The sequence below is a fragment of the Pteropus alecto genome, unplaced genomic scaffold (genome assembly GCF_000325575.1).
Source record: "Pteropus alecto unplaced genomic scaffold, ASM32557v1 scaffold237, whole genome shotgun sequence".
NCBI lineage: Eukaryota > Metazoa > Chordata > Mammalia > Chiroptera > Pteropodidae > Pteropus > Pteropus alecto.
The window spans coordinates 1,951,630-1,963,780 of record NW_006440624.1 but is presented as its reverse complement, the minus strand read 5'-3'; the positions used below and the strand labels follow the sequence as shown (position 1 = coordinate 1,963,780).

At 36.3% G+C, this 12,151-nt stretch overlaps 1 protein-coding gene across 4 annotated transcripts in view; it reads left to right on the top strand.

The window, feature by feature from the left end:
• The first annotated feature begins 2,233 nt into the window (after nt 1-2,233).
• LOC102891229 (cytochrome c oxidase assembly protein COX18, mitochondrial) overlaps nt 2,234-12,151 on the top strand; it is a 12,790-nt gene continuing 2,872 nt past the window's right edge. The window contains exons 1-5 of one of the 4 annotated variants that reach the window (XM_015593515.2): nt 2,253-4,695; nt 5,819-5,919; nt 7,952-8,115; nt 8,792-8,913; nt 9,603-9,710. In XM_015593515.2, the coding sequence (XP_015449001.1) occupies nt 4,354-4,695; nt 5,819-5,919; nt 7,952-8,115; nt 8,792-8,913; nt 9,603-9,710 (837 nt within the window). In that variant the 5' untranslated portion in view covers nt 2,253-4,353. Of the gene's footprint in view, nt 4,696-5,818; nt 5,920-7,951; nt 8,116-8,788; nt 8,914-9,602; nt 9,711-12,151 lie in introns of all 4 variants that reach the window. The other 3 variants (XM_006917298.3, XM_006917297.3, XM_015593516.2) reach the window with 3 other exon arrangements.

Genomic DNA, 12,151 nt, shown 5'->3' with positions numbered 1-12,151 from the left:
GAATGTGTCCTACGCTGTCTCATATGGAAAAATAAATTATATGGTTGAAATGTAAAAGTAAGTATAAGTGATGTACATATCAATTTTTTTTTTTTTAAATTAGACATAAATTCCACAGTGGTGAAACATAAACCAAAATACAGATAAATTACCTAGTGTTGACAATATTAATATGGTTCTTTGGCTGTTCAAGTAAATGAAATGATTTTTTTTTACTCTGATAGCCTGAATAGAGTAAAAAAGTATATAGATTTCTCAAACAGTTCTTGAAATTTGTAAACAACATATTTATTATTTAATTTAGGAAGTGGTCTTAAAATATATAAATTTGTTTTTCTACTTATGATCGATAACCAAATTTAAAGGAAAAACTGAGATCCTACAAATAACTATAGCTATCAAATAAAATTAGAGCACTTTACTAAGAAAGGGGTGTGATGCTATTTAGAAGTATTTTATACATGACTTTTGCCACCATCTTATAATTTTTTGCTTAATTTCTTCCCTGTGTTAACTAAGGTTATTTTCCAATTAAAATAATCCTGCTAGGTAGCGGATACCACCCAAAATTTATCACAATATGTGAGTTGTATTGAGCCACAAAATTGAATTTCTTAAGATGGGGTCTCTTACTAAAAAAAGAAAGAAAAAAAACCTATATTTTCTTAACTTTAAAACTATGGGGCGGGGGATATAGATTGGAATGCTTCATATTTAGTTTTGGGGTTTGGGTTTATTAAAATACAAAACCATGGTTTTAGAAATCTGTACTAGGAACAGTTTTCAAATACATGTTTTATATATCAGATGTTAATACAGTGGATTTTTATTTGAAGAATAAGAAAACATATCTTTTGAGACCATGCAGGTCTCCCCGCTCCCCTTTTGAAAGTATGTGGTATATGTAATTGCAGACTACATGATGTATTTCTTTACTTCTTTTAAGAAATGACTTAATTCTTGGAAATAACACTTGGGTTAGTTCACACTTTAAATCCTCAAATAGTTAATATCCTAATTATTATGTAATCTATTTACACCAACTATTCCCTTTTAAAAATATTTTTTACCATGCCTTTCTAATATTTATTTCAACATATATCAGCATATTCACAAAAATTGATTTTAGTATTGATATGAAAGACATTTTTCCCTGTTTCTCATTACTGTAAAGTCATTAGTAATTGAAAATTAATTTATTGGAAAATTACTTAGTCATTTTTTTCCTCAGGAAAAAAAGGGGGAGGGGGTAAATAGTTAAGTAGTTTACCTGGTCCTGTCTTATTTTTTATGAAAACATTATTCCATCTTTCTTTTGACTCGTGACCTAAATACACATTACATAAAAATTATTTTGCATACTGTATTATTCACTTTATTTTTGAAACAATACAAAGTGTTAAATGGGGAAATTCAAGATTACAAAACCTCTTTCGATCCTCTGATTTATTCAGTCCATTTTCATTTTGATGTTTTTCTGAAACATTTCTGTAGATTTGGCATTACAGAACATTTTAATCATGCCAAAACTTTCTTTTAAATAACAAACTTTAAAATCAGGATTACTTTGAAATTAAAATATCAAAGGAAAACCAATTCACTTTTTTAAGTCACTATAATACACAGTATTCCATTCAGTGTATTTTTACTTTAGATAAATGATTGTCTAGACGTTTTTTAAGATTAATGCTTGGTATACTTATATTTTGTAAATTCTGGGTGCTCCTGAATTTCTTTGGAAATACACAACCTGAATAAACGCTTAAACAATTCACAGCACTCAAGGAGCTGGTTGGTAGAATTAACGTGTTAATTCCAGGTGACTGGAATTTAGGATGAGAGCATCATTAGTTCTATTTGTAACCTATGTTTACACTCTTTGATTGCACCTATACCATCACTTGTATTTTGGGTATGTGAATACAGAGAAAAATGTGCAACTGTAGCTTTGACATAAAAATTCCTTTATAATGTGACAGTGGAATACAGGATTAATAGATGTAAGAGGTTTCATACTACTGCCTTTAAATGAATTCACACTTTTGAAAGGTAATAGCCAATTCTGATGCTCAGTACTTGAGAACTAATGATAGGAAAGATGATACAAGAAAATGCTTTTAAATAAAAAAGCTAACTATATTAGGTAGAATTATAAGAGAAAATAAACCTAAATCTGATTCTAAGAGATCACTTGACCAAATGCTTATGAAAATAACTTTTCTTTTAAAACTTTGTCAAAAATTTCAGAAGGCATATTTGGGAAATGAGAAATTTAAATGTACATATGGTTTATATGTATAATAGTTTATATTCAAATTTTGAGCTCCATTTTCATGTTCAGCACTGTGATAAGAATTTCAGAAACAATTAACTACATAGTTTCTTTTTAAGGAGCTTAAAGTTTAAACATTAGTTGTGTGACATATTAAAGACAGGTATAGGCTAATTATAAATATTGAACTTAAAAGGGATGTTTAAATTGTTGCACAAGCTCATTTGCAAAGTGTTAGGATTGACATGATTTCAGATGGTTTGCTCAGTATTTGGTCATTTTATACTGTATTTTGCAACTCAAAAGATCCAAGGTATCACAATGTTGGATGATCAGTACATACATGTTAATGCTAATACTTTAGTATTGGGCTTTATAATTGATAAAAATTTCCCCCAACATCTTCTATGAAGTAGCAAGTTCTGATCATCTCCATGATGAGTTAAATGTCTGTTTAAATACATGAAATATTCATAAATTTTATTTTGATCACAATATTCAAACATAAACAACGGAACACTTCAAAATGAGAGTATAATGTGACCCCAATGAGTAGCACAAAAGGTGGACCTACCCTGGTTGAAGAGGACCAGTCCTGACCCCTGATACAGCTCCACAGAAGGAAGGCATGGATCTGAGCAATAGCATGAAAACCAATTTAGAGTATATGAACAGTGAATGCATAAATATGGATTTTTCATTTTAGGATTTTTTTTAATTCCCTTTCTTGGATATTAACAGGTCAGAGTACCTAGGCTTAAGTGCCACTGTGAAAGGCCAACTCCCATTGTCATCAATTCTCTGGAAGAAGAGGAATGCAGAAGTGCTTCCACAATCTTTAGGCAAAAATATTTCCATTTAAAATTCGTTTCCACTAAATAGCAACCAGTTGCTTCTTTTTAGAGAATGGACAGAGATAAATAGGTAACCTTTTTCTTTTAAAAAGAATCTATACATGGCATGTATTGAGATGTGTTTAAACACTTTTAAAAATTCACGTATTAATTTATAAGTCAATTTGAAGGAAGGTGACTTACAGAATGCAGAGAGAAGAGTATCTGGTACCCTTCGGTGGGTGCGCAGTGAAGCAAGAACAGATGCTGCGGTTTGACATCACTCCAATGTTTGTTGACTTTTTTGTTCTAATCATTTTATTCCGCCCAACCCAGTTTGGCCTCTAGGTTTAGGGTTCACCCTTGTCTGTGAGGAAACTCCATGTCATTCCATTTTGCCAGGAACAAAACTAAAAACTAGTCCATGTAGGCTTTGTTATATTCCTTTGAACCAGAAGATACCTAATGTTGCTGTTCAGACTCAAAAGCTTACATAGGATACGTGTAAACTCTAGTATAGAGTTCACCGTGCTGCCAGTGATAATTCTCCTTATGGTAATTTTTCATACAAGAGTTTTGCTGCTATGTTTAACGAATGATAAAAAATTTTTTTTAAGGAAACTAGGTGAGTTTGAAAATGCTAACTGGAACAGATGAGCCAATTATGTGTTTATTCCACAGAACGAACTATAACTAGTGCATAAGGGATGCTGATTAAAACTCGGGGTCGGTCTGAAACAAATGCCTCTCTCCAATCTGGCATGTCAGCAATGTTTTGACTCTAGCAGTATAATCTATTTCGATCTCTAGAGGAAGCAATCGGAAGCACATAAAGAGGGAGGAAACTACCCTATAGTCACCAAGCTTAACCTACTACAAATGAGACGATTAGTTTACGTGAGAAAGAATGTAAAGGCACAAGGTGGACACTGACTTTACAAGGGAACAGGCCCCGCCCCTGCCTCTGCAATTCTGTTCTGGCCTCTGAGGAGCTCCATGTCAGCCCGGGGAAAGTTTTGTGTTCTTGCGTGCGCAGTAAGCCTGCCCAGTGCCGCGTGGGAAAGGCGGGACTTCCCTACCTCCTACGTCATCTCCAGTGCGACGCAAACGTCACTGGCTTGACTGGGAAGGTCAACAGTGTGTGCGGGAGGGTGCTCTTCCACGCGGACGCATGCGCGCGGCGGCTTCGACGGAGTACCTGCAGCTAGTCTGTGCTCTCCACGTTTTAGGCTCAGCCCTGGCGCAGTTATGCTGTGCCGGCTTGGCGGTAGGTGGCTGCGGCCGCCACCCGTCCTGCAGGTTGGGACCCGGGTCCCGCAGCGTGTGTCGGCCCCGACTGGCTGCACCAAGCGCTCCGCTCTGCCAGTGTGGGCGGTGGCTTCAGTCTCTGCCGTTAGCCCGGGCGGCGGGGGCGGCTGGTACCAGGCCCTTGCCACGTCGGCGCCTGTGCAGAGTGCGGAGGAGATGCTGCTTGGGGTGCACACCGCCACGGGCCTGCCCTGGTGGGGCAGCATCCTCCTCACCACCGTGGCCCTGCGCGGCTCTGTCACGCTGCCCCTGGCGGCCTACCAGCACTACATCCTGGCCAAGGTGAGGGGCGCTGAGCCGCGTGTGAACCCTGCGCATCCGCTTCCGCTGTGGGAGGTGGTGGGCTGAGGATCCCTGCATACTTCCGGAGTTTTTAGTGTTAATCGTCGTGACCACTTAATTGCTAAGAAATTTAACTAGCATTGAGTGTATGAAATAAGAAATATTTGGTGACACGTGTACCTGTCATTTCGTTTACCCTACTGGGTTTGTGCTCAAAGCACAAGTTACTAAGCTTTTTGTTAGAGAATGAGAGAAATAATCAGTAGCTGAAGTTGTTTGGTGGAACCTTCAAAATTACCATCTTAGAGATTGTAACAGCGTGTAAATATGCATTTTTCGTCCCCAAGTATTCCAGCTGATCTTATTAGGAAAAAAACTACTAGCAGTTTGCGAACTTGATTCCTTATTCAGCCTTGTACCATCTACAAACCTGAGTCCGGTCGTCTTAGCCACTTGACCTTCAGAGCTTTGTTATCTTTTTTTGTGTGGAATCAGGATAGTAATACCTTCCTGCCGTACAATGTTAGGAGATCAAGTAAAATGTATTGGAAGCAAAGTAGTATTCATGGTGAGATTTCAAAAATAATGGCTTTAATGTCTTAAGATTATTATTGGGTTTAAAAAAAAAAAACGAAAAGAAACATGAAAGGGAGTCAGCATCATTAAGGCAGTGAGCTACTTTACGGAAAAAAATTAACACAAGGCAGATATAAATGCAAAGATTGGGGGGCTCTGTGGCTGTCACAGAGCATATTAAACACTCAATAGACTTCTGTTTTTTTCACTTTAAGCTACGGGGAAATCCAAGGATGAAACAAAATTGCAAGGTGTAATATTTAATCCTTATAATTACCCTGCGATTAGGTGCTGTGAGACATTTTATATATGAGGGAACAGGATTTTAGAGGTCAAGTAACTTGCTCAAGGTCACATAGCTAAGTATACAGTCAGAACTTTGAATTTGGTTGTAATTGCGGATATCTTAACATCTTGTGCTTAAAGTTTATTAACATGATCAGAAAACCACATTTTTAAATGAGTTGAGAGAATTAGAAAAAATTGAGTGGTTATGAATAAAGATCTTTTATGTGCTCATAACAAATTCTGCTTTTTCTTTAGCTAGGTGGAAAATTTGCAGCCAGAAATAAAAAACATTGCTAGGCATCTTAACCAAGAAGTTGCACTTCGTGCAAATCAGTTGGGGTGGTCCAAAAGAGTTGCCAGGTAAGTTAATTCTATGCATATAAGACCATGAATACACATACACATCAATATGATGTTAATTATAGATTAACATAAGTGATGTTGTTAGTGATGATGTTAATTATAGTTTGGCTATTCTGTAGCTTTAGCAGCAAAGTAGTTCTTTAATATTTTAATAAGCTTATGTAGCATGATAGTTTTATATACTGGACTGAAAGCAAAGAAATGGAGAAACAAAGATGAGAAGGGTAAGTTTCTTGTTCTTAAGGGACTCCAACCTACTGAAAACGACCTATAATCAAGTAATAACTGAGTTAAGTACTGGAAAAAAGATTTTATGCAAGGAGTTGGGTCATGGAAAGTCAGGGAACGCTAACAGGATGAAGATACTGTGCCAGTCTGTTGGGATTTTGATCAACAAATGATACAGGTTATTTACAGACTTGACCTTTTCGAAAAGATACAGTAGGCAATAGCCCACAGGAATGGAGAGGTAGAAAATGTGAATGCCATGAGAAAAGCAACCGGATAGCCAGGGTGCTGTACATCTACTACAGTTACCCTGTGTGGTTATCTCCATGGTTTCTTAGAAAGTTCTTGCCCAGGGATGCTTCACTATGCTGCAGTCATACACTGGGATCTTCTAAGTCCTGCTTCAATCAACCTAACATACTACTTAGTTTCCAAAATTTTGATCCTTACTAGACTATGAAAAGTGTTCACCATTTTACAGCAATGAGAAAAATAAGGGCTTTGTGGTATGAATATGTTATATATGTATGGTGATTCATATATTTTTTTTATCTGTATAGGTGTAACTTTGCCAAGTGTCTTCAATATGAAATCGTTTCTCTCTTTATTTAATTTTTAAAAGACCTGACATTTAAAAGTCATTGTGATAGCTTAATGTCTTTACTTGATAAAATAAAAAAATTGGCAAACCTATAGTTTTGAAGTTTTACTAATCAGAGAAATCTCAGAACAACAGCTCCAGGCCAAAAAGCCAGATTAGTAGCTACTCCACCTGGGTTATAAATGAAGCTTAGATATGACTGTGGCACCTCTCTCATGCAGATCCGGCATTATTATTGTCTAGTCACATCCTTACACAGATGGGTGGCTTTCTAGGAAAACACATCTGAGGGGTTTCTTGCATTTTCAAAAAGGTGAAAGGGAATTTGTGATGTGGACAGCCAATATAATGGGCTCTGCACAGATGATATAATAATTTCTAAAGGCATGCTGATGTGGAAGTTTGATGTGTTGGATGACCTAAATCAGGCACCAGAATGTACAAGTATCTGTAGAGGAATAATGAAATAAACTTGGAGGAGTAGGCAGAAGATAAATTACAAAGATCTTCGAATGTCTGTACACTGTCTTAATTCAGTACACTATAATCGATTAAATTCAGCAAACCTATTGAATGCCTACCTTATACAAAACATGCTGCAAGAGATTTAGATATGAATAAGACCCAGCACTTGGCCTACTTGGAGACTATAGTCTAGAAAGTGAGACTCAAGACGAAACAGGAATAACTAATATGGTTAATAGAGAAACAGATTAAGAAAATCTTCATGAAAGAGATGATTGAAGAATGGAGACCATTTTGACAGGCCAAGAGCATACAAAACCACATTGCCCCCCAAAATATACTCAGGGATCAAATAGTTGAGTTTAGCAAGAGTGGAGGGATTTGAGTAAAATGTGCTTTTACCTGTAGTATTTCTGATAGAAATTGTGTTCCTAACATGTTAGTAGTGAAATTTCACTTGTTAAAGCCTAATTGGCCGAAGATCACCATGGACAAAGCCTATGGTCTAACAATGTCAGGTTTATTGAATTGTTATGAAATTTATATACATTGCTAGAGAATTTTCAGTAAAAGACTTTGCCTTTTGTGTAGACAGCTCCTTAATAGAGCTATGACAACTAAATATCCTACACAAGCCCTTCAGCCAATAACCACTGTTTGCGCTATAGGTATGCAGCACTGTTAGTAGTCAAATGACATTTTTTCCTTTCCTTTTTTCCCCTTCCCTCAAACTAGGCTCACTTACCTAAAGAATATGCGGAGGCTTGTTTCAGAGTTGTATGTCCGGGATAACTGCCACCCTTTCAAAGCCACAGTGTTGGTCTGGATTCAGCTTCCAATGTGGATCTTCATGTCTGTAGCTCTCCGGAATTTTAGCACAGGAGCAGCACATGCAGAAGGTAGTTGTTGTAGAAGTCCGTTTCCCCCAGATAAGTTCTCCAACAGTGTCTTTGTATGCTAAAGAAAAAACAAAAATAAAAACCCATACTTTTCATAATTAGAATAACCATCTTCCTCATAAAGGGTATAGATGTAGAATTTAAAATATTAAGTGTTAGCGGTCTAGCTTTTTGAGAAATATCTAGGAAGGACAGCAGTAATACTGCTTCTTGGAGGTCATAATAAAATTAGTGTTATAATTTCATAATTTGGTTTCCTACCCAAGAATTGTTTCTGCTTATTAAATTAAGAGAACAGTTATAAATGTAAGCATTAATTAAATGATATCAACTAAAGCATTTGTTTTTACTTTCATTTAAAGACATTTCTAACCAGAAAATCTGAATAGACTCAAAAGAAAGCAGTCTATGGCTACATAATTATTTACATTTTAAGTCTGAAAAGATTACTGCTACAAATCTTTATACTTCTATTTCTGTTTACTGCAGAAAACTGCTTGTGTCTTTCTCAGTACAGGAAGGACTAATTTGTGGTGTGGAATGAAAATAGTCTGAATAAAACTAATGCAAGTCTCTAATGTGAGGGGTCACCTTATTAGAATATCATACTACTTATATCTTGTATATTTACTTTTACTGTTTTTAGAAACTATTTTATTTATAAAACTTTCAGCAGGTTTTTCTGTTCAGGAGCAGTTAGCTACTGGTGGGGTCCTGTGGTTTCCTGACCTCACTTCACTGGATTCCACTTGGATTCTGCCTATCTCCGTTGGTGTCATCAATTTATTAATAGTAGAGGTCAGTGATTTTAAATGAGATGTGTTGCCATTTAAATCATTAGGTTTTTGTTGTTGCTATTCTGACATCAAATATAAATGTGATTGAGTTGATGGTGATAGCTCTGAGCTAGAATAACTGCTTTTCCTAGCCTTAGTTCTTCTCCTTAATCCATGTAACCAGATCACAGACCTTTGAGATATGTTTCTTCTTTATGCCAGGCACTGAATTTAAGTATTTAAGTACCAAAAAACAAGGATAATGATGCATACCTAGTGTCTATCTTGAAGGGACTTTCAGTCTTACAATCTTTTTAATTTTATTTTTCAGTTACAGTTGGCAAACAATATTATATTAATTTCAGGTGTACAACACATTGATTGGCTATTTCTATGACTTATGAAGTGATCACTCCAGTCTTATAATTATTAAAAAACATTGACTCGTAAATTTATGCTGATTCTGTTTAATATAGCTAAATCTCTTCTTTATTGCTATTAATTAAAGCTACGTTTAAGAATTCTGCATAATTATTGTTTTTTAAAAGATAGATGGTCAACCAAATAACTTTATCAGTGTTATATTTTTAACTTTTGCTTTTATTAAAATGTAAGTGGAGGCCAGTCAAAAATCAGTTTGTATTTTAAAGCTTGCCTAATTTAATATGCACTTTAATAATCATCGTGTTCGTATATATTATACTCCTTCAGATTTTTGCTCTGCAAAAAATTGGGATGTCTCGTTTTCAGATGTATGTTACATACTTTGTACGGGCAGTATCAGTGTTGATGATTCCAGTTGCTGCAACAGTACCTTCAGTAAGTAAGCACCAGCTTTGTGTATAGCATGTGCTAACTCCTGTTTGTCCTTAGCTTAGATTGGCTGAGATTCTGCCTCTTCTCTTGAGCTTCCTCTGACTACTCAGTCCCTTACTGGTTTTTGAGTTTCTGTAGTTACTAATCTACTGTCTCTATAACCAAATGATACTTAAATATTTCTTGGGATTGGTTAATCTTTACATGAATGTGTCTTAATTCTCCTACTAAATCAAACTCTTTTTTTCTTTTTTTTAATTTTGCAAAGTAATGTTACACAGTACTATGAACAAAGTATTTGCTCTGTTTGATTAGTTGATATACTGAATTCTTTCTGTCTACATAGACTGGCCCAAGGAATTTAGCACTTAAAGAGACACAACTTTATGCCAAGTCCATATAGGTTCATATGTAGTACTGTTTAACCTCATACAACTCTGTGAGATAGGTACTTTGATAGAAATAGTTATGTTTGCTATAGTTAAACAGCTATTTCATCTGTTTAGTCTTTTGCTTATTTCTCTTGGATACTTCGGTGCTAAGAAAGCAAAAGTTGAGTCAGGTATAGCTCTGTCTTTGCTCAGAGCCAACGCATGACCATAAAGTAGAATTTATTTGTTGCTGGTAGTTAAGGTTATATCAGCATATATAAAAGTTCTTCATATTACTTGTCTTAGGAATCTGAAACAGTATGTTTTCAGCATCAAAATGTATTTTTAAAGCTGTCCCTTGTGCATAATATTGTCATTAATCCTGTGTAAAATAAGTAAGTTTCCGCATTTCTAAAATAGACATCATGATGTCTGTGAGAATTAATGAAATTGCATCCAGTGCCTGTTACAGTAGTTTTCATGTAATAGTATTGCTGTAAAATACCCTGTAAAAATAGAACAATACACATTGACTACATTTCTAGGGAGAAATAATACCAGTCATAACTGAGGAAACCCCCAGCTCAAGTACAGCAGGAGTGACGAAGTTTCAGTGAGGGGCTGGCTTCAAAGTGAATAACATCTAAAAAAGTGTCTTAAAGACCCAAAAGTTTATTCTCTCAACTACAGGAAATTCGGAGTTAGACAGTTTAGTGTAGAGCTGATGTGGCAGTTATGAAGACGTGAGCGACCCAGCCGCTTCTCTCTTAGTGCTCCATCATCCACAGTCTGTAATTTCCTTAAGGCCACAGTATGGTCATAATGGCTGCTGGAGCTTATCATCTTGCAGGAATGGTAAAAGGGTGCTTCAAATGTAGTTAGCCCCTTCCAGGAAACCTTGCCAGATGTCCCACCAAACACTTGTGCTTACGTCTTAGTTCCGTAGCTGCAGCTAACTGCAGAAGAGGCTGGGAAGTAGTTTTTTTTAATGGTAGTATACTTAGCTAAAAATTAAGACTTTATTACTAAGAAAGAAGAACGATTCTTAGTCGGCAGCTTGTAGTCTGTGTAGTTGGGTTCAGAGTACTTTTTGCTTAGTGGAAAAATCAGATGATGATCATAGCTAATATTTAGTCAACATTTACTTTGTGCTAGGCACTATTTAAAATGGTTTACATACTTTAGCTCATATAACTCTCCCAACAATACACTGAAGTAGCTGCTGTTATAATCTCCACTTTAGTGATGAGAAAACTTAAGTATAGAGAGAGATTAAGCAACTCATCATCTAAAGTCACTCATCTGTTAAGTGGCAGAGTCTTAATACACATCCAGGCATTTTGGCTCCTGCTCTTAACTACTATGCTAATTTGCCTTTGATGATGTGTTACTTTCTGCCCTTAAAAACTTGCTTTTGGAACAAATGTAAGTACTTAATATGGGCCATATACTGTACTTACCACTATACCTGAATTATCACAGCAGCCTTCTGAGATAAGTATAGTTCTTTGCCCATTTTATAAATGAGGAAACAAAGAAAAATAACTTACCTAAGTCAAGTAAATGGAATTGAAACTCAAGCAGTTTGACTCTAGGGCCTGCATTCAGCCACCACATGGTTGTGCCTCTGGAGCCTGATTACCTTTTGATGCCAAAGAAAAGTTTGGGACAGATGTATGTGTGGGAATGTTTTGAGAGGCTGCAGGACATAATCACTGATGTACATAAATCAATCTAGCTGGTGGTACAAAAGAAAATTGAAGATAACACTGAGACTATGTGTCATCTCAGAAAAAAGCAAAAATAATGCATTCCCAACTATGCTTAGAAACTGGTTACTGGAAAGTTTGGAAGATAGATGACTACATGGAGGAAAATGAGGTCCAGGGAGGCTAAGTTTGCCAGCATAAATGGTCCTGCCCCCGGTACCCTGGCTCCTCTGTAGCAGCTTGTCAGGGCTCTTGGTGGAGAAAAAGCATGCTTCAGTGCTGAAGAAGGGAGGTGAGATCTCCCTTGGGCTCTGGGAGCTGCTCGCTGTCATCCACTTTCTACTTTATCACGAATACCTTTCTT